Source organism: Macrotis lagotis, chromosome 3, assembly GCF_037893015.1.
Source record: "Macrotis lagotis isolate mMagLag1 chromosome 3, bilby.v1.9.chrom.fasta, whole genome shotgun sequence".
Lineage (NCBI taxonomy): Eukaryota > Metazoa > Chordata > Mammalia > Peramelemorphia > Peramelidae > Macrotis > Macrotis lagotis.
In genome coordinates, this window is record NC_133660.1 from 280,397,708 (window position 1) to 280,420,366 (window position 22,659).

Genomic DNA, 22,659 nt, shown 5'->3' on the forward strand with positions numbered 1-22,659 from the left:
ATGCTGCAAATGAAGCCTGGGACATGTAAACAGTCAAAAACCACACCATTATTCACGACATGTGCTTTGTTGGTCCACATGACAAGACCTAAGACGGCATCTTGCGAAAAATCAATAGCAGGGGAAGCAACGATCCAGATCGCAGATGAACGACTCAAATGCAATTAGCAACATCCTACAGGATATTACTTGTCCTTATTTTGCCAACGTAAGGGTCTCAGGATTATCACCATGAATTAACTCTCACAGCAATGAAAACTTAGCCCTTGAGAAGATAAGTGAGCCAAGGGTTTAGTTAAGAGAATGACAGAAAAGAAAAATATCATATCATTTCTCTACACAAAAAAAATATTGCCTTTTCCTTCTAGGTCATGAGACCTAAAGAGTTCAAATAGACAATGAGCCACACACAGGCATCAAGCATTTCCCATTTGACCTAGGAAGAGAGGTGGACAAATGACCAAATCACTGGACCATCACTAGCCAACAGGCATAGAAGTAGAAGAGATAACCCCAAAACTCACCCCCAAAATGAAATCATCCCGCTCACTGGGCAACTTTTCTGCATCTATCACCAAGAAAACCTGAGAGATAAAGGCAGAGAACGTATCACCTGGTGCCACCGTGAATCATATCTACAAAAAGGTCAACCCATAAGCTCCTCCCATCCCAACCCTTGACTAAAAAAAAAAAAATCCAGGAAAGTCAACAAGACCACGCTGAAGGCCAGATGGAGAAAGAAGTAAGATGGCGGCCACGTGTCAAGAAACAATGCTCACACAAATGGAAATAATGTTTCCAAAGGCAACCAAGTTCCCCAAGTAGTCAAAATAGCGATGGCCAAAGACAGACTGTGCGCGTTGCAGGACAGTGGAATGGTACTCAGGTCGAGGAGGATGCTGGGGGGAAAAAAACAAAAACAGAGAAATAAATAGTACTTCAGAAGGGCTGGAACCAGCCTTTTTATGCCTCAGTTTTATCTATCTATTTATTTATTTGTTTGTTTGTTTGTTTATTTGTTTTGTTTTTTAGGTTTTTGCAAGGCAATGGGGTTAAGTGGCTTGCCCAAGGCCACACGGCTAGGTAATTATTAAGTGTCTGAGACTGGATTTGAACCCAGGTACTCCTGACTCCAGGGCCGGTGCTTTATCCACTGCGCCACCTAGCTGCCCCTCAGTTTTATTTTTAAATGGGAAGAAGAGCCTTCCACCAATGAGACAAGAGCAAAACAGAAAATTTAAAACAAAATGAAACAATCTACCCACCCAAGGTCCTATCCAGTGATGACAAGGACAGCCCCCTCCATCCTCAAACACTTCTCAAAAGGAACTTCACATAGTACTGGCTCTCTTGCATCAACCAAGGACTCCACTGAGGACCCAAGACTAGGGTCACAACAGCAGGCATTTGCCAGGCATAAAACCTGATTCCTCTCTGCCTAAGAGTCTAAGGACCAATTCAGTTTATTAAGGACAGTGGTTGAGCTTGGAAGCTCCAGGATGGACTGGAGCTGCTTGGGCTACTTAGGGGTATCTGTCTTTGTCAGCAGAGACCAGACAGAGTCAACTATTGACGTAAAAGAAATCCCTCCCCAGATGCCAACCGCCCAGGGTGTCACTGGGTGACATACCTCCTTAATCGCATCTTTGTCCAGTTCATCAAAGACGCTCTGGAATTGATCAGCTGACATCAATCCGCCAGTGTGGGATCCAATGGTCTTCAAAGGAGAGAAAAGTCTGGGTGAAAATCCCTATTAAGACCCTCCTCAGGAAGCCCAGGGTGATGGCAGAGAATGGCAAAAATGGAAAGCGAAGGTCCATTATCTACCCCATGTGATGACCCGAGAAGGGATGAGTCAACCCACTGGGCAGAGGATGCAACTCTCAGCCTCATTTTAAGAGCCACACCAGATACCACACGATGGAGGCCTATTTCTCCCGTGATGGGAAGGAAAATATCTTGGCTTATTTTTATCACTGATGTTCAACTGAAGCAGCTGCCATGGTCCAAGGACAGCTTCTGCCCTGGGAGATCTCAGTCCCCAGAAAGATTACCCAAGACCATGAGCTCTTCCTGTGGCTCCCCAGGAAGAATATGGGTCACAACTGCCATAGAGTAGAGGCAAGGGGGCGGCTAGGTGGCACAGTGGATAAAGCACCGGCCTTGGAGTCAGGAGTACCTGGGTTCAAATCCAGTCTCAAACACTTAATAATTACCTAGCTGTGTGGCCTTGGGCAAGCCACTTAACCCCATTTGCCTTACAAAAAAAAAAAAAAAACCTAGAGTAGAGGCAAGAGAGTTGCCCCATTGACTCAAGAGACTGGCATGGGCATGTACCAGCGACCCCTTACCTGGATAATGGCCTCCTTGCAGTAAAGGTTCATTTTCACTTTCTGGATCACCTGGAGGAATGTTTCTGGCTTAACACCAACTCTGTAAGGAGACCAAGGTCAGAAACCTCAGTGAGAAGCACCTGGTCAAGCTCATTGGGAGCACACCTCTAGGGTTTCTGACCCAATCCATCCCTCAGCTGGGAGCTCCTCCACAGCATCCCCAGTGAGTGGGCATCCAACTTTAGCCTGGAGATCCCACCAGAGATGGGGAACTCACTCCCTCCAGAGGCCCCAGGTCACTGTAGAGGCTGAACTCTGAGCCTGGGTTCTTAGTTAATTTTTTCTTGACAAGTCTACACCTGCGGCCATGTTGGCTCCAGGTTCTGTCTGTCCTTTCACCTCCCCAAAGTCAAACAAAACAAATGTAATCCCCTTTCAGAAGGTCCTAGAAATTCTAGAAGACAGTTCTCTTTTGGGCCTCCATCAGTCCCCCAAAGACTCTCCATTAAGGTTGGCCCTTTCACTACTTGCCCTTCAGGGCCCCACCCAAAGGCCCCCTCCTCCACAAAGCTGGGGCTGGCAGGGACTTCCCTCAGCTGATCTCAAAGCACCTGGAACACAGCCATTCTATTTCATAGGCTCACAGACTCAGAATTCTTAACCAGGGTCCCCAAACATTTTGTTTCTTTTTTTTTTCCTGAAAATTACATTTCCTGGTTTCCTTTGTAATTCTTTATATTTTATTTTATGTGTTTCTGAGAAGGAAGCCACAAGCTTCCCCAGTTGGACTGCCAGAGGCAGAGTCTGGTGGGGGGACCCTAAGGACCCTTGGTCTGGTACCTAATGGAATCTCAAAAGTCTCATCATTTTACAAATTAGGAAGCAGGGGCAGAAAGATGAAGTGAGTGGCCCAGGTGGCATTACTGCCCTATTTATATGTTCACACAGAGTAGAAGGACAGGCCAGGTCTCACTGATTTGGGGGTCTTCCTGCCCAGCCTGGCCCAGGATCCCTTAGGAAGTTGGAACAACTTCACTGAATGAAGGAACTCAGAATGAGCCAAAAGGAGAAAGTGTCATTTAAGCCATTGCCAATGGGACCGGAGATGGGCACCACCTGTACTCTGCCCACCCAGCCTCCCCCAGGAACCACCAGCTTTGCCCACACTCACACCAGAGGATGGATTTCTGCTCCTTCCAGTGAGCAGAGGACTTCGAAGGCTGCTCGGATTCCCAATCGCCTCCTAAAGAGTGAGGACTGGATCGCTTCCTGCCAAGAGAAATGACCGTGTCCAGCCTCCAGTCCAGAGGATTTGACCCTAGGGCCCCACCCTACACATGCACAAGCACACATATGTATACGCCTGGCAACGCACACCATGGCTTCCCAAGAGTACAAGGACAAAGGCGGGAAGCCCAGGAGGCAGAGAAGGCCCCAGTGGGGAAAGACCTGGAACAGATGAGTAAGAATGGGGGGAGAAAGGGAAAAGGAGGCCCCCAGGTCCATTGTGAAGCTGGTGAACCCAGAAGTCACAGACAGGGCCTTGGGACCCTCCTGTCCATCCCACACACAAGGGCATCAGTCATCCGGTCTTTACCTGAACCTCCATCAGGAGGAGGAGGGAGCCTCTGCTCCTGGAGCTAACTCATTTCCCCCATATCCCCCCCAACAACCACCAGTCATCTCTCTTCCTCACAGCTGACCCGGAGTCTGGGCCTGGGTGACCAGGGGAAGGGAGGTGCCAACCCCAGAAATGGGACACAGGGTGCAACCATCAATGAAAATGGGACATCTCTACTGGGTGACCCTGGAAGATGGCTTAACTTCTCAGTGGCCCAAGGCAGTCTCAGACCTTAAACTGCAGAGCAGCCAGCCCTAGGAGACAACTGGTTCCTCAGGGGCCAGAGATCAAGGTCTGGACTCCAAAGGACTTGAGTTCAAATCTATCCTCAGACCCTCTGACCCGAAGCAAGTTTGCCTCAGTTTCTTCTTTAATCCGGGAATCATGATAACCCTTCTCCCAGTCCCAGTTGTTGTGAGAATGAGATATTTATAAAATGGGTAGGTCCTTGTACACAGGTGCTTAATAAATGCTTCCTTCCTTCTAATGTGTGCTGGCTACAAGGGGCTTCTTTACCAGGAGAGCCCCTATCCAATGAAAGCATCTACCCATCCACAAAGCACACACCATCCAGAGCAGGTCTGGGAAACCCCCTCAATTGCCCCCTCTTGCCTCGATTTCCATAGGACATCAAAGACCACCCCTGGGATCAAGGACACTCAGAGAAGGAAGGGATTCTAGAGACCATCCCCCCCATACAAAGAGGGAAACCGAGGCCCAGGGAAGGTGACAAGCCCTCATACTGCAGAGTCTATCCTGGCTTCCAAGCCATTGGTCAGTCTGGTGCTCTTTGACCAAGCTGTAAGGGGGCAAGGCCTTCTCCACAGGACACTGTCACCACCACATTAGACCGGCTCGAGCATCCAGAGGAAGGTGCCAGCCCGACTCACCATGAGGTAGCCCCTGAACTGGTTGTAGATGATGGCGGTCAGTAGGTTCATCAGAAACAAGCTTCCTGCAAGGGAGAAAGCAGGGCTGCGGCGGTCAGGGTCAACTGGCTCCGCCCTGCCCACCACAGCCATTCTGCAGACGGATGGCTTCAGAAGTATCCCAGGAAGCTCTGGGAACCCCCCCATACTCAGAGCCACCAAGAAAGCCAGACCCTTGCCAGGGGCCCCTGCTCAGGGTACACGGACCAGGTGCCAGCCTGGCCTTGGCCCAATCCAACTAACATTTCTGCTTCCCCTGCTGGAGTGGAAGCTTCGTGAGCACAATTCACTTTTCTTTCTTTCTTTTTTTCTTTTAGGTTTTTGCAAGGCCACAAGGCCACACAGATAGGCAATTATTAAGTGTCTGAGTCCCAACTCCAGGGCTGGAGCTCTATCCAGTGTGCTACCTAGCCACCCCACAATTCACTTTTGCCTCTGTACCCCTAGCAGGGAGGCCAGGGCCGGGCCCAAGGCAAGTGCTCCATAAAGGCTTGGTGGTTATGTGGAACTAAGTGCCTCAGTTAACTTTTCTTTCAAATGAGGCCACTGGATGGGCCCCATCCAGCTCTGGGTCTCTGATTCTAGGAGGATCCCAAGACTGGGGAGGAGGTTGGGGGGCAGCCTTGTGACTCCGCCAGCTTCAGAAACGTCCAGTGGGGACACTCTCTCCACCATCACAGACTGGGGGGGCCTCTAACTCACAGTCTCAAGGAGCTCATCTTCCTGCCTTGGGGGCCAGGGCTCTAACCATTGCCAGGCTTCACAATAAATCCACAATGGTGAAGCTGAAGTCTGAGGGGAGTAACTGGGGACACATGGCCCACCCAAGGGCCACATCAGAGGCAGGTGACCCCAGTGCTCTTCTACTCTCAGGGTCAAGGTCAGGAAGACCCCTTGGTTGACCGACTTTATCTAAGAAGTTGACTTACCTATCACAGTGAAGACGATGAAGAAGATGGAGTAGGCCCGGTTCTTGGAATATGCCGGAATCATTACTACAGGGGTGGGGGGAGGAATTCAATTAGGATTAAAATCATTCAAAAGAAAAATCCCCCAAGAGGTAAGAGGGAGGGGGAGGGGAGGGGAGACTGAGGTACTAGGGAGCCCAAGCACTGTGGACAGGACAGGGAGGTGGATTTGGGAGACGAGCTGCTTTTTGGGGACGGGCAGTCATAGGGGCAATGAGCTCTGCCTCTCTGGACAGCCTTTGTTGGAGGCGATGAGGCGGGGTCTAGGCTGTCCTCGAGCCCCTTCCAGTGCTAGAGCTCGGGGATGGGTAGAGCCACACAGGAAGAAACCCAAGAAGGGCCGTGAAGTGCACCAGGCCCTTCACATGCGTCAGGATGGCGGCCACCTCGCTCACCATCAGGGTTGTTGGCCGTGGTCAGCAGCACCAGGAGGGATGTCAGCGACTCGGGTAAGTTCCGAAAATACAGCCGCCGCTCCTGGTCCTTCTGGTCATCCTGGGTATGGAGAGATGGGCTTTAGAGGGCTGCCTGAGGGCAGGGACAAGCTTCTGCCCCTCTGGGAATCCCCAAGGCTCAGCCTAGTCCTGGTTCACAGCAGGCAATTCATAAAAGCTCACTGACATGACATGACATGACTTGACCTTGGGCTCAGAACATCTCCCGGCTGTGTGACCTTGGGGAGTTTCCTGACCTCTCTGGGCCCAGGGATCCCCCCAGGAGGGGAGGGCATTAATACCCCACTGGGCCCCTTCCTCCCTTACCTTCTCCCTCATAAACAGCAACATCCCAAGCATCGTAAAGAGACACAGGTGGACGACCAGCAGCAGGGCGACACTGTTGGGGAGAGGCCCAAGGGGACACCCATTGGCCGGCGGGGAGACAAACATACTCACCCTGCCTGGCCCAGATCCCTGCTCCAAATGAGCTCAGTCCTTGTGGCAGAGATAGCCAAAGGGACCATGCCCCTCTGCCCTGCCCCACCACTGCAATCCATCCTTGGAGGACCCCCCCAGGACGAAGCAAAACTACACTGCCAGAAAGGGAGAGGGGACCTAGGAAGCGGCTGCTAGCCTTGGAGCCAGGGAGCCCTGAGTTCAAAACCGGCCTCAGACACTTCCTAGCTGGGTGACCCTGGGCAAGTCATATCACTGCTGCCTGCCTCAGTTTCCTCAACTGTAAGATGGAGATAATAAGAACACTTCCCTCCCCCCAGGAGGTGCTGCATAAATGCTTTTCTTCCTCACTCCTCTGTTGGGAGTCACAGAAGCCTTCATTTTCTCTAAGGACCCAATGACCATCTATGGAATGCAACCTCCTGGAGGGCAGGAAGCCTTTCTCCGTTTGGTTGGGCAGCACCAATATCTATTTCAAAAAGGGGTTCAGCCCCCCCAGACTCTGAGGTCCCTTCTGCTCTGCATCCATGGGTGCTCTCAAGGGACTTAGGGGGACCGTCACCCAGATAGAGGGGTCCTCATGGGGCATGATGCTCAGGTAGCATCCCAGCACCACCAGCCCCCGAGGTGGCGAGGCAGAGCCAGGGGATAGCTAGAAAGAGGCTGTGATCACTGGGAGCTTTAGGAAAGGGACTCTCCATGGCTGAAGACATGATGGGGGGGGGGGGGGGCCCAGCTCCAGGCTTTTGGGTTCCCAAGCTTCCCAAGCACAGAAGGTGATGCTCCCACCCCATTCTGGTCCCCAGATAGAGAACAGCAGCCATCATTTATATGACACTTCTTTATCAGCCTGACTTCACTTGGAGCTTGTAACAACCCAGGGTGGGGGAGGGGGGTTCCAGTACTATCTCCATTTACAGGTAGAACAACTGAGGCAAACAGAGGTTCAGTGACTTGCCCAGAGTCACCTGACTAGGAAGTGTCAGGTTGAATTGGAACCCAGGTCTCTCTGACTCCGGTGGCACACCCCACCCCACCACCCCTGTTCAAAAGTACCCAACCCCCCTACCCAGCCCCTCCTGCAGACCTGGCCATCTCAGGCAGCGTCCGTTTGATGCACTTCAGCGTCTTCTTCATCATGGAAGAGTTCTGGAGGAGGAAGAAGGGCCGTAGGAGCCGTCGGACTCGCACCATCTAAAAGAGAGGAGGGTCCTGTTCCAGAGCTCCTTGGGAGACAGGCAGATGGGAGACAGAGAGAGGGGCTGCCAACTGGAACAGGGACGTGTCCCCCAGGGAGGACCCAGCATCCACAGAGGGAAGTTATGGAGGAGAGCTCCATCCTGTAGAGCCGATCGCGTCGAGAGGGAGTGAGCCCCCCAGTTCCAGAGGAATCCCAGCAGAAGCCAGATGACTATTTGCCTGGACTGGGGCAGGAGGGATTCTTTGACCCAGAATGGGCCAGGTCTCTAATGTGAAGGAGGCCCACCCCCTCTAAATCATTCACTGCATCCAATGGTTTTAGTGGGTCGTGTGGGAGCGAGACACCCATCTGAGGCCCCTTCCTGATCCAGGACGGCTGCCAGAAAGGGCTGGAAGGCCAGCCCAGACCACTGCCTCCTCAGGGTTCATACAGAAGAGCAGAAGCCCCAGAGGCCAGGAAACTACTGTGAGTACAGTATCTGGCGCAGAGTAGGGACTTAACAAATGCTGCTGAATGAATGAATGAATGAATGAATGAATGACAGCCCTGGAGGGCAAAGATATCTCTACAGGGGGAGCACAGGCTGAATTAACTTCCTCCTTGGGTACTCTCCCCTGGTCCCAGCATCATTCATTCAATTCTAATCAGTAGAACAAACATCTATAAAGCGCCTACTGTGGTCCTCGGCCTAGGTCAAGCCCTAGGAAATAGAGACAACAGTGCAGCAGCCCAGCCCTCAAAGAGCTTAGGGTCCAGTGACGGTCAGCTTCCAGCTCGGCACTCCGCACACAGTAGGTGCTTTGTCAATGAAAATTTGAGTTGAATCGTGAAGAGTCAAATAAACAAAAGGACCACTGAGTCAAAGTCCCTAGTATGGGCCAGGCCCCGGGTCAGTGATATACTGGGGGTCACACAACCAGGAGCAGCCAAAGGTAGGACTGGCACCCAGGACTTCTAGCCTCTCCAGTAAGGCAACAGTCAGCTTAGGGGGTGGCCAAGGCCTCCTCCCTGAAAGGCACTGGGAGCCCCCCATTCTCACCTCCTCACCGCAGAAGGTGGCTCATTCTCCAGCCTCCAGAGGGGCCCTGGTGGCCCCCGCTCCTCCCCCTGCCCCCAGCCCCTCCCTCCCCCCATCCTCAGGGGCCTTGCACACAGTAGGTGTGCGTGCACACCCAGCCCCTCCCCCTGAGGTCATCTCCATCTCAGAGCATGTCCTCTGCAGCCCCCAGACCCCTCACCTCCCGGCAGGAGAAGCTCAAGGACACGGTCCAGTCGGCCAGAGACACCACCAGAGCCACGATGTACGCCAACAGCCAGGGGTTCTTCAGAAATTCTTTCCATCCAATCAAATAGCTCTACAAGACCGAGGCGCACACTGAGACTCACGTTCTCCAGGGAAATTGGGACCCAGGGGACCCCGAGGCTCACAGCCCCCAGTTTATGGATGAGGAGACTAAAGCCAAAGACATGACAAGTGGGAGGAGGGGAAGGAAAGGGGAGGGGGAGGGGGGAGAGAGAAGAAAGGGAGAGAAAGGACGAAGAGAGGGAGGCGGGGAGGGAGGCAGAGAGAAGAGAGATGGGGAGAGAGAGGGCATCTCTCTTTTTGGCAGATGCTGCAGGGGCAGAACAGTGCATACTGTTGAGTGGAGTGTTGGAGTGGAGTCAGGAGGACTCGAGTTCAAATCCTGTCTCAGACACATAATAAATGCCTAGCTGTGTGGCCTTGGGCAAGCCACTGAACCCCACTGCCTTCAATAAATAAAAAATTTTAAATTTAAAAAATGGGATGGAGAAGATAAGGATGGAAGCAAAAGAGATCTCACTCAGCATGGATTTGAAGGGAGGACATGAGCACATCTGCCCGTGATTGCCCGAGCCCACCCCACCCCAGACACAGCAGCACTGCAGATGGCGAGGGACAGCAGCTGGGGATAGCGAGAGCCCTGGCACAGCCCCTCCCCCATTCCCCCACCTCCCATTCTCACCTTCATAGACAAGTCCGCTAAGAACACTAGGAAGCAGAGCATCTCGATGCTCTCTGTCAGGCCGCACGGGGGCTCCCAGGGTGCCTGGCGGTAGCGGACATCCGAGGTGACCGCAAGGGAAGACGGGATCTCGAAGAAGGCCAAAGACAGGATCAGGAAAATGGTGAAGCTCAAAACCCTTGGAAAGAAGCCAAAGTTCCATTAAAAACTTGACTGTGCCTCCACCAGCCCCTCTAGGAGGGCACCCCAGCCGCCACCAACCACCACACAGACTGGAACCCAGGGCTCGGCTGCCAATCCTCCTCTACAAGTCCCTGGATGGGAGACCCTGGGCAAGTCCCTCACCCTCTCAGGGCCTCAGCGGTTTCAGTTATAAAGGAGGACCAGTTTGTGCCAGCTGGGCATCAGCGGCCCTGCAGGACTCTCCGAGGCCTGGCCTAGAGTTCATGGGCAATCAAGAGTGAAGTGGTAGAATTCTCACCCTTGGCAGATGCGTGAGTAATACCATCGATACAGCGCCAGCGACGTGGTGTCCATGCGGTGATTAATGGAGCGGTACTAGGAGAAGGCAGACACGGTGAGGGGACGCCCCATGCCGGGACACACCAGGGCTCAGAGGAACAGGGAGAAGGGCGGGGGACACGGGGTTGTCTATGCCCCCCCTTCAGAACTAGGCCACCTGCAAGAGGTGGGTGGGTGCCAGGTGCACCGGCTCAGCTCCAGCGGCCTCATGCTAATCCTCCAAGGACAAAATGCCAGACTGTCCACGAGGAGCAAAGACACAGGGACAGCAGGGGACAGACAAGAGACAGACAAGCCGGGCGCCAGGTTACAGCCTGGCCTGGGCAGGGCAGGACCACAGCTGACCGTCGCTACTCAGGAGAGCAGAATTAAGGAATTTTCCTTTTTTTTCCATTTTATTTAAGACAAAGGGGGTTAAGTGGCTTGCCCAAGGCCACACAGCTAGGTCATTATTAAGTGTCTGAAGCTGGATTTGAACCCAGGTACTCCTGACTCCAGGGCTGGTGCTCTCTTGGCTGCACTAATAGCTGCCTCCAGACTCATTTTGGAAGCCATTGCCCCCATTCCACAGGCAGCTGTTCAGCCAGGCCCCCATGCCAGCAAGTGCCCTCTTCTGGGGGCTTGGACTTTGGACCCTCCTTCTGATGGAGAGCCAGAGCAAACATGGGGTGGGGGCTCCCCAAGACCTGGAAGAAGTCAGAGGAGCAGCCCTGGTCCTACCTGGATGGCATCTTCGATAAATACCACCGCTTGGTCGATGCAGAGATCTCGGCGGGCATCGGCACCTGGACAGAGGAGAGAAACTGAGTCACAGAATATCAAAGCTGGAGGACACCTGAGGGAGGGGTCTTCTAATCCACTCCCATCAATTTTTACAGCTAGGCAAACTCAGGCCATGAGATGGTAAAGGGTTGTCATGGAGAGAACGCTGGAAATGGAGCCCAGAGGGCTGAGTCCGAGTCCTATTAGCCGGGTGACCAGGGACAATGCTCCCCCTTTCTGGGCTGTTTCCCTCTCTGTAAATTGGGATGAACAGTACCTGCTCTGTCTATCTCCCAGGCATTTGGGGGGCAGGGGCTTTCCCAAGGATCACAGACCTACAGATCTGGAGCTGGGGAGACCCGGGGGCCATATGGTCCAATCTCCCCTTTTTTTACAGATGAAGAAACTGAGGCCTCAGAGAGGGGAAAGGTCATAGAATCAGAGATGTAGAGCCAGCAGCAACCTACAACTCCATCAGGCTCTCAGTCCAGAGATGAGGGCCCTGCCGGGTCCAAGAGGTCCAGGCACCCACCCAAGATCATTCTAACAGTCAGGATTTGAATCTGGGTCCTTTGACTGCACTGCAATTCAAGCCGCTGTTGCTGTGTGATGCAAGTGTTAAGAGGGAGAGCCGAGACTTGAACTCAGGCCTCCTTCTAAAGATCCGCATTGCCCAAGCTGACTTGGGATTTTTTCATAGGAACTAAATCAAAAATAAAGACCAGTCAGGGCATAGAGGCCTTGGCTTTTTTAGGGAGCCTCTTGGCTCGGCCCAGCGTGCCAGGCACCCTTGCCCAGGAGCCACCTCACCCAGGAGGGGTCAATCAAGGGCAGCATCAACTTTACTGGATGATCTGGCAGAGCCCCCTTTGGGGGGCAAGACCCCCAGACACTGCCCCTTATTGTGGCCAATTTGGGGGCCCAGGGGAGAAATGCTGCTCATCACCTGGGGGACCCCTGTAGACAATGATGGGGGCAGTCTAGAGCATAGCTGGCCAACATTCAGCCAGGGGACCCTCGACACCCCAAGTGCTTCCCAGGCCAGATCACGAGGTCATCAGGACCACGGTGCATCTCTCCCTGGATGGAGAGGGCAGATCGTGAGGGAGGACAGAGGTCCCAGGGCTGGGCCCTGGGGGAGAAGCGGGGAAGAAGTCTCCTGCCCAGCATGAGACTTTCAGACACAGTGAAAGAAGGGTCTGCCGTCCTGCTCGTGGCAGCGTGCTGAGGCAAAGCCACGCCATCCTGTGCGGAGACGGCTTGGCCAGGTTCTAGGACAAAGATACAAAATTCTAGATACAATTCCAGGTCCAAATACAAATATCAGGCCCTTCAAAAATAAAAGAATGAGGAGTAGCTAGGTGATGAAGGGGATAGAGCACTGGCCCTGGAGTCAGAAGGACCTGAGTTCAAATTTAGACTCAGACACAATAATTGCCTAGCAGTGTGACCTTGGGCAAGTCACAACCCCATTGTCTTAAAAATAAAGAAAGAATAAAAAATTAAAGAATAAAAGAATGAGAAGAGGGAGAGGTTTAAGCAAGAGAATGAATCAAGGCACCCAGGGGAGGGAGGGTCAGCACCAGACAGCTGAGGCAGAACTGAGAATAGCCCAAGGCTTCACTTTGCCACATTGGACCATAGGACATAATAGACTGCAGTTCTTGGGAAGATGGGGCCCTCCAGTCCCCCCAAAGGCTCACAGGACTGGGGGGCCCAAAAACTTGAATCCCAGGCTCCCAGTCAGGTTTCCTCACTACGGCTAAGGTAGCAGCAGCTGGTCCGGCCTAAGAGGGAAGCTCTGGAGTGGGGTGATCTGGAACCCCAGCATGCACAAAGGAAACTCAGGTGGCTGGGAGCCCCCCCATCTACCTCCCAGGGTCATCCCTGGGATTGTCTCTCCCTTAACCCACAGTGCTGCTCTGTCCAAAAATGTCATCCCCTGTAGCTGTGGAACGTCCATCCCGGGTTCAGATTGGAAGCCTTGACAAGGCACCCCCTTCCCAATGAGCTCTAAGGGTTGAGCAACCAGGAATAGGGGTTCAGGTTGGACTCCCAAGGGATGAGCCACCTGTCCTCTCTCTGAAGTAGAGGAGAGACATGGGCACCTGGGGGAGGATGGATGAGGTGGGAGGCTCAGTCAGCATTGCAAGAGTCAGATGGAAAGCAGAGGGACCAAAGAGGGGGGGAAGGCTGTGAACAGAGTGATGGGGATGCCAGTGGAGATGGCCACGCCAGACCACGCTGAGGGGCCAGCCCAAGGTGCCTGCAGGGAAAGAAAAGGTCCCAGAGGAGAAAAAGGACTGATTTCCCCATCAACCCTCTCTGCCTTGGACCTTAGGGACTCTGTCTGTCTTTCAAAGTAGACGTCCCCCAAAGGAGGTCGTCCTGTTGTTTCCAGTCTGGGGCTCCCCCCGAAAGAGGCTTGAAATCTTTTGGGCCCCTTTGCTTCCTTCACAGACTGCACAAAAGAGAACAGGTATGTTCTAGCCATTGATGAAACAGTGAAAGAACAGAGACCCGGGGGATGGAAATGGGGGGAAATACTAAAGAAAAGGGGATGAACACAGCTGCCTGCCATCCATCTCTTCTCTAGCCTTCCCCTCTCCTTCCATTCCTCCCTCCTTTCTCTCCTCCCTCCCTCCCTCCCTTGCTTCTTCTCTTCCTTTCTGCCTCTCCCTCTATCCCCCAGGCTGGAGGCACAGTAGTCTCTCCCGCACTTGAACCCAGCACCAAACTGACCCAGAAGTTTGACCTGGGCTGCTTCTTCCCTCCACTCCAAGAGGCCTCACCTTAGTGGTGCCATCTTGTGTGTGATTGCCCCACTAGCACCCAGACCAACTGAGCCTCCCTCACAGCATGGACTCAGGTGGGCATCCCCATACCCAGAAAAGAAACACAGTTCAAAGGAAAAAATCCAAGACTTGTATCCTGGTTTGTTTAAAAAATAAAAAAAGTTCCCAGGGGCATCTAGGTGGTGCAGTGAATAGAGCACCAGCCCTGGAGTCAGGAGGACCTGAGTTCAAATCTAATCTCAAATACTTGATAATGACCTAGCCTGTGTGACCTTGGGCAAGTCACTTAACCCCATTGCCTTGCAAAAACCTAAAAAAAACCCAAACAGTTCCCAAACTCTCCTAATTAGAGAAGTGAAAATTAAAGCAACTTTGAGGCTCTACCTCCCATCCAGAAGATTGCCAAGAGAACAAAGAAGGAAAATGCTAAGGGTGGAGGGGCTGAGGGAAGACAGGCCAGGGGGGTTGTCCCTGTGGAGTTCCAGCCAGGTCCGGGCATTCTGGAAAACCCTTCAGAATTCACTCTCACACATACTCACACATACAGACTGTCCTCTCTGACTCAGTGAGCCCACTCTCGAGCCCAAGAAGCCCCAAGAAGGAAGCAAAGGGGCCCAAAAGATTTCAAGCCTCTTTTGGGGGGAGCCCCAGACTGGAAACAACAGGATGACCTCCTTTGGGGGTGATGGCCAAAGAAACCCACCCCCAGGAACAGAGAGGAATGTTATTATGCCAGAAGACATGATGAAATGTTGCGTGGTCAGGAAAAACAGAGAAGTTCAGAGGGAGAGGAGTGCGCCCCATGTCCAAGGCATCCTAGGGAGAATGCTTCTAGGCTGGTGGCTTGATGGCGGGCTCAACCCCAGGCTGAGGAGACGGGGGCCAGGCTCCAGCCCCTTCAGGCCTGGTCCCCTTGGGGTCTGTTTGGCAGCACATGGCTACTGGCTGAGGGGTTGTTTGGGGGAGGGGGGGAGAGAACAAGACCCACGGTCAATAGAGCATCTTCTTTTCTTAGTTCCCTTGGAGTCTCCAATTCCTAGGGTCCACGGCCTGTGCCCTCCCACCCTGTACTTAATCCCACCCTCTCCCCTTGCACCCCAGCTTCCCATCTAGATCTTGCCATCTCATTGCGAGGGCCCTAAGGAGAGGTGCAGTCTTCTGCCACAGCCCCTAGACTGAGGTTAGCCTGTGAAGCGGAAGCCCCTTTGTCACCATCCCCCTGAGGGAGGGAGAATGTGCTTTCCCCTTGAAGCCACGAGGGGAGTGGGACCTGGAGCTGGGCATCCCCCAGACCAAGGATGGGCACCCATCAGCAGCCAAGACTAGGAGGGGGGATGGGTTCAGGGTTGGGTCTTCAGGCAGAGGATGGAGAGGCTGGGCTTGGCATGGTGCCCCTGCTGGCCTGGCATCGGCTCTAGGGTATAGACCGTATCATCAGAAACCCAACCAGCAAAGCGTACCTTCCTCACTGCGAGTCCCTGAGAATGACAAACAAGGAAGGTCAGAGAGCTGGTGTGCCAGGGGACTGGGCTGGCCGCTGGGCAGGCAATTACTGAGACACTGAGACAGGCAGAGGTGAAATGGCCTATCCAAGGTCACTCAGCCTGGATGTGCCTGAGGCCCCATTTGAAGTCGGGACTTGCAAGAGAGCGTGCTTCCATTTTTTAATAGAAAGCCCTTGTGTTTTTCCATGAGCTGAGCGTGATTCTTGGGCCAGTCTGAGCATGTAATGGCATTTACCCAGAAGGCAACCGTCCCCTGGCACACTGCAAGGGGGGATCTCCTGGCCCATCCTGTCTGCTGCCCAGCACCCAAGCATGCAGTCACCTGAGGGCCCCCAACTGCAGCCATGTAGGGAGCACCTCCCTATGGGCTGGGGACCAGAAAATGAGTAAGGACCCCCGAGCCCTGGCTCACCACGGCCTGGCCAGGCGCGGACGGGGCTCACTGCCATCGCACACATGAGGAAACTGAGGCTGTCTGAGCTAGCTGGGGTTGAAGCCCCGGTTTCTGCACATGGACAAGGGGAGGCAGCCCCGGTGGGGGGCTCCGGCACCGGCTGCCAAAGGATCACGGGGTCCTGCTATGGCCCGAAGGGTCGGGGGCGCCACAGGGCCCCAGATCCGAGCCTGAGGTCAGCACCCGGTGGTCAGCGCAGAGAGCGGCGGCCCTGGCCCTGGCCCCGGGGTCCGGAGGACCTGGGTTCAGATCTGGCCTCAGGCACTTCACAATGACCTAGCTGGGTGACCCCACTGCCCCGCACAGAGTGAAAAGAAGGGGAGAAGGGTGGGGCCTCGGGCGGAGGAGAAGCCCCCGGGGCCACCAGGGTCGGCCTGGGGGGTCCAGGCGTGGGGGGGGCTGCCGGGGGGAGGGGCGGCCCCGCCTCTCCCCGGAATGGGGGCCCGGGGCGGCAGGCCGGGAGGGCAGCGGCCCGGGGGTGCGGGGGGGCCCCGCCCCGCAGAGCTGCGCCCCAGCCCCGGCCTCCCTCCTGCCGCGCCCGGAGACCCCCGGCCCCGCCCCGCGGCAGCACCCCGGGACTGCGGGGGGCACAGAGAAAGGGGGCCCCGCCCGCCCCGCCCGCCGCGGCCGGCCCCGGGCCCGATCGCGCCCCCCGGGCCGCTCACCTGGCTCGGGCCGGGCTCCGGGGCCGCAGGGGCGCCGGGCCCCGGCCAGCAGGGGCCGACTCTCCTCCATGGGGGGCTCCGCGCCGCGGCCGTGCCGGCGCCGCCCCCTCCCGGCCGGCGGGGCGGGGCTCCCTCCCGGCCGCCCAATGAGCGCGCGCCGGGTCCCGTGACCGGGGGCCCGGCCCCGCCCCTCCGCGGCTCCGGAGCCCGAGGCCCCGCCCCGCCGCTCCGGAGCCGGAAACTCAGCGGCTGGTGGATTTCTGCCGGGCGGGGGGCGGGGCGCGGCCGCGGGGGCGGGGCCTCGGGGCGGGGCCTCGGGCGGGGCCTCGGGGGGGCGGGGCCTCGGGCGGGGCCTCGGGCGGGGGGGGCGGGGGGCCTGTCGGAGCCCGGAGCCGCCCCACCTGGGCTGCGCCCCGCCCTGGTTTCCCGGGGTGACACACAGGGCCAGACCTCGTTACGGGGGGCCGGGGGCGCCCCAGACCACCCCCCGGGTCCTCCTGGGGGAGGGGGAAGAAGAAAGACAAGAACAGCGAGCCCCCCCGGACCGCGCTTCGGCCCGCTGCCAGCCTGTCCTCCCCGGCTCCAGCCGCACCCCGAGAGCTCCGGTCCCCCCGGCCCCCTCGTCTGTGTTAGAGAGCGGGGTCACAGGGAGCCCCCCGGGGGCTGTCTGCACAACGCGTCTGTATAAAGGATGTTTAGAGTCTGAGCCTAACTCCCATTATTTTACAGATGAGGAAACTGAGGCAGACAAGTTCTAGGACACTGCTTGACTATGTCTGAAATGGGATTTGAACTCAGTTCTTCCTGATTCCTGGTTTGGTGCTCTATCCACTATCTAGCAGCCTTCTTCCTATGAACTACAGGCCTCAATTCAGCAAATATTTAATAAATGACTATTTTCTGCAAAGCACCATGCTGAGCCCAGCTATAGAAAATCATGGTCCTTTCCAAGTTTTCCTCAGCCTCTATGGACTCGCCATTGGGCCGCTCCCCATCTGCTGACATTTATATTTGATTTTACTTACTTTCCTGTGTCTATGTTGTGTTCCCAATAGAATGGAAGGTCCCTGGGGGCAGCATGTTTCATTATTGGTTTTATACTTCAAGCTATAGTATAGTGACTGAAATATAACTTAGAAAATGTTTTTTGAACCAAAATGAAATGAAGACAATTGAATTTTATCAAGCCTACCCTGAATGCATGTGTAAATCATTCTTGTGAAGATTTCATAGAGAGAAGGAAGTGAGTGTATTAGTCAGTAGTTGCTAATGCCGTCTTCATTGCACTCTTTTTGGGGAGAAGAGAGTAAAATTAGCATCTGGGACCTTTTCTATTCTTTTTGAATCTTCCCCCATCACTCTACTTTTGAGTTAATAAATGATCCCTGAACACCTTTAAAACTGGGTAACCTTCAGCCACGAATATCTTCTACACACAGATAATACATGAGATCACGGATAATAATGAGAGTCAAATGGTCAGAGTTGCAAGAGGACATAGCCAAGAGTCACACAGGACAAGGGGCCATCAGGAAGCTTGGCAATGACATCACCAGTCCCTTGGAATGTTTAGCAGCCATGCTCTGAATTGGACCTGGCAGCTTCCTTAGAGCTTTTCCATCTCACGCTCCACAGCAACTGTTCCAGACCTTCTCTTCTGTCCTCAAACTTCCCACATTCTCCCCTTGCTTCACCTCTGCTGAGTCCCTCCCTTCATACTTGAATGAGGAAACAGAACCCACTCACTGTGGACAGCTCCCACTTTTCCTCTTCTCCACACTTCAAAGTCCCTGGAAGTCATTCTCTGTTTTCTCTTCATTTACTCCAGTTTCTGATAAGGATTCAAAGTTATCTAACATTTATTAAGTACCTACTATAGGACAGGCAAGGTGCTAAGTGCTGGGGATACAAAAAGAAAAAACAAATCTCTCACCTTGAGGAGCTCATTAGCTAACAGAGGGGTGGTCCTTTTCCTCCACAAAATTACCACTTCTATATGTGTCCTTAATCTCATTACCTCCTCATTTACTTTTTAATCTATTCTTTTCTACCAGTTCCTCCCCAACTGATTAAAGACCCACCCATTAGTTGGGGAATGGATCAAAAAATGAATGTGATGGAAAATTATTGGACTGAAGGAAATGATGAAGGGGATGGATTCAGAGAAACCTAAGAGGATTTATAGGAACTGATGCAGTGAGGTAAGTAGCAATGGGAGAACGATTTTTACAGTATAATTTTTACAGTAACAGAAACATTGTAAAGACAAACAACTTTGGAAGATGTAGGCATTCTGAGCAATGTGACAATCACAATTTCAGAGGACCAGGGATGCAACAAGCTACCCACCTCCTTCCAGATGAACTTGGAATGCAAAATGAAATCATTTCAGCTACGGCCAATGCTGACTGGTTGGATCGACTCACAACTCCTCCAATAATGCATGTGTCCCAGTTTTCCCACATTTGTTTTAACATTGATTGTTTTCCTTTCTTATCATTTTAACCAATTTAATTTGCATTTTTCTATTGGAGCATTTATTCATATGTCTATTTATTCATCTGAAAATTGCTTGTTCATATCCTTTATCAGTTGGAGAATGACATGAACTATACTTATATGTTACAAGGATTTTGTAAGGTGTTTTGTTATATGGGTGGGGAAGGACAGAAGCAGAGAAAATAGATTTTTATTCATTGAAAAAATGATTTTTAAAAAGTGATCCATGCTCACTTGTTGCTAATCTAATGGACTTTGCTTAATTCCCCCTTCTTGACATTCCTGCCTCGAGACCCTCTCAGCAGGTTAGTTGTTCCTCTTTTAACCTTAGCCTTCTGGCTCTCCCACTTGAATCCCTTCTCTGTTTAACAGCAAAAGAGATCTTCCTAAAACCATAGAGAAGTTAGGTGGAGCTATCTGACCCTGGGCAAATCATTTAATCTGTTTGCTTCAGTTTCCTTATCTGTAAAAATGGGAATAATAATAGCACAAACCTTTCAGGGTTGTTATAAGGATCAAATGAGATATTCCTAAAGTATGAAGCAAACCTTAATTGGTTCTTGTCCTTCTTATCAAAGATCAGAAAGACATCACTATGTTTGAGACAAATGAGTGTGTCCTACTGTGGCTCATGAGACCAACAGAAGCTGGAAATGCTCCACCACAGGTTGGGCAGCCTTTGAGCTGCCTCCATTCTGCCACACTCATGGAGCGCAGCCCCCTCCCTGATAAGGGCACTTCATCCTGGGTGGTCCTGGGCCAGGGTCTCCCAAGCTGTACAATCAGTTCTAAAGTTCTCCAATGAGACCTTCAGAGGGTCTTGGTCTTGCTTCTTCTGACCCCCACCCCCACCCCGGTAAACACTTGCCCTTTGGGAGTTTTCCATAAAATAGTTTTTTTGGCAAGTGTTTGTCTGGCATTCTAACTATGTGCCCAGCCCATCATGGTTGCCCTCTCTATAGTCATGTTGGAATGCTCAGCAGTTTAGTTGAGAAAAGCCCTCAGTGTCTGGGATCTGCTCCTGCCAAGGGATCTTCAGAATCTTCCTAAGACAATTTAAATGGAAGCGATTCAGTTTCCTGACATGGTACTGGTGGACTGTACAGGTTTGCATAGCATACAGCAATGAGGTCAGCACCATGGCTCTGTAGCCCCTCAGTTTGGTAGTCAATCTAATCCCTCTCCTCTCCCATTACTTTCTTTCAGAGCCTCTCAAATACTGAACTAGCTCTGGCAATGAGAGCATCAACCTTATTGTCGATGTGGACCTCCTGGGAAAGAGCACTGCCAAAGGAAGTGAACTTGTCCATGCAAAACTTCTCCATTTGCTGGTTCCACATATGGATGATGTGGTGTTGGCTTGGTGTTCATTGTTACCAAAATTTGCCCAAGCAGCAGAGAATCGATTCATATTTTGTTGCACCTCATTCCAGAGGCTGCATTGAGGGCACCATCATCTGCAAGCACAAGATCACACATCAATCCTCCCTCCACTTGGGTCATGGCTTGGAGCCTTTTTTTAAATTTTTTTTTACTTTGAGTTTTACAATTTTTTTTCCTAATCTTGCTTCCCTCCCCCCACCCCACAGAAGGCAGTCTGTTAGTCTTCACAATGTTTCCATGATATATACTGATCTAAGTTGAATGTGATGAGAAAGAAATCATATCCTTCAGTAAGAAAAATAAAGTATAAGAGATAGCAGAATTACATAGCTTATTTTTTCTAAATTAAAGGGAATAATCTTTGGTCTTGGTTCAAACCCCACAGTTCTTTCTCTGGATACAGATGGTATTCTCCATTGCAGAGAGCACCAAATGTCCCTGATTATTGCACTGATGGAATGAACAAGTCCATCAAGGTTGATCATCGCCCCCATGTTGCTGTTAGGGTGTACAGTGTTTTTTCTGGTTCTGCTCATCTCACTCAGCATCAGTTCATGCAAATCCCTCCAGGCTTCCCTGAATTCCCATCCCTCCTGGTTTCTAATAGAACAATAGTGTTCCAGGACATACATACACCATGGTTTGCTAAGCCATTCCCCAACTGAAGGACATTTACTTGATTTCCAATTCTTTGCCACCACAAACAGGGCTGCTAGGAATATTTTTGTACAAGTCATGTTTTTACCCTTTTCCATCATCTCTTCAGGGTATAGACCCAGTAGTGGTATTGCTGGGTCAAAGGGTATGCACATTTTTGTTGCCCTTTGGGCATAGTTCCAAATTGCTCTTAGAGCCTTTTTCAAAGTGAAGAATTTGCCATCAGTGCAGTAGCTGACCTTGAGGTCATGTTCACCCTTACTGAAGAAGTATGATAACATGGCTGAAAGCATCATGCTAAAAAGTATGGGACACATCCTTGTTTTACTCCATTGGTGCCTGAGAAATCACTATCCAGAACCTAGGCATGCATACCATCATGGAACTGATGTATGATGCTGATGAACTTCTCCAGGCAACCAAATTTTGACATAATTTTCTATAAATCCTCACAACTGATGGTATCAAAGGCCTTGGTCAGATCTACAGATGTTGTATACAGCCCTCTGCTCTGTTCCTGGCATTTTTCCTGGAGTTGTCAGGCAGCAAACACCATACTGACTGTTCCTCTACCCTTTCTAAAGCCACACTGGCTCTCGGAGAAGTGACCAACTTCCAGGTGAAGGATCAGCCTATTGAAAAGGACTCTGGCAAGAATCTTAGCAGTGATGACTAAAAGAAAAATACCCCTGTGATTGTCACAGGACAAACTAGGCCCTTTACCTTTATAGAGATGGACAATGGAGGCATCCTTGAATTCTTGAGGGATAATTCTTCATGCCATATAAGCTGGAAAATTTCAGTCAGTTTTTAGATGAGCAATGGACCCCCCCACCTTGCAGATCTCTGCTGGAATAGAATTAGCACCAGGCAGGTGCTTTGCCACTTGAAAGGAGTCTAATGGCATTCAAAACCTCTTCTTCAGTTGGCACTTCAACCAGGGATTGATTGACTTCAACTTGAGGTAAATAGCCTCATGGCTGTTTAGTCAATGGCTAGGCTATACTTAGGCTATTTAAGACAAAGAGATATCTTTGTTTTTCTTAAAAGACTTAAAGAAAGTAAATGAATATTCTATATGTTTCCTTGATTTTTGCTATGGGATCTCTCATCCAGGAGTCACAGAATCAAGTCACATCAAGTAGCATTTTTTTTAGTCTTAGACTTTATTTATTTTAAGTTTTACAATTTCCCCCCAATCTTGTTTCTCCCCCCCCCAGGCAGTCTGTTAGTCTTTGCATTGCTTCCATGCTATACATTGATCTAAGTTGAATGGGATGAGAGAGAAATCAGATCCTTAAGGAAAAAACAAAGCATAAGAGAGAGCAAAATTTCATAATAAGATAACAATCAACTAGCATTTTTAATTCATTTATTTAATTAACATTTTAATTTTCTCCCTACTATATGTAACAAATTTTAACATTCACTTTTTAGTTTTTAAATTCCAAATTCTCTTCCTCCCATTGAGAAGATAAGCAATTTTA

At 51.9% G+C, this 22,659-nt stretch overlaps 1 protein-coding gene across 1 annotated transcript in view; it reads right to left on the reverse strand.

Annotated features, from left to right (window-relative positions):
* The window catches only part of TPCN2 (two pore segment channel 2), a 29,425-nt gene extending 12,684 nt beyond the window's left edge, over positions 1-16,741 (reverse strand). The window contains exons 1-15 of the mRNA XM_074230880.1: positions 16,634-16,741; positions 11,173-11,237; positions 10,412-10,488; positions 9,931-10,108; positions 9,184-9,300; positions 7,832-7,938; positions 6,613-6,685; positions 6,247-6,346; positions 5,813-5,878; positions 4,845-4,909; positions 3,505-3,602; positions 2,352-2,433; positions 1,631-1,717; positions 780-899; positions 525-584 (exon numbers count right to left, since the gene is read on the reverse strand). Coding sequence (XP_074086981.1) covers positions 525-584; positions 780-899; positions 1,631-1,717; positions 2,352-2,433; positions 3,505-3,602; positions 4,845-4,909; positions 5,813-5,878; positions 6,247-6,346; positions 6,613-6,685; positions 7,832-7,938; positions 9,184-9,300; positions 9,931-10,108; positions 10,412-10,488; positions 11,173-11,237; positions 16,634-16,703 — 1,365 coding nt within the window. The 5' untranslated portion in view covers positions 16,704-16,741. The remainder of the gene's footprint in view (positions 1-524; positions 585-779; positions 900-1,630; positions 1,718-2,351; positions 2,434-3,504; positions 3,603-4,844; positions 4,910-5,812; positions 5,879-6,246; positions 6,347-6,612; positions 6,686-7,831; positions 7,939-9,183; positions 9,301-9,930; positions 10,109-10,411; positions 10,489-11,172; positions 11,238-16,633) is intronic.
* Positions 16,742-22,659: the final 5,918 nt, after the last annotated feature.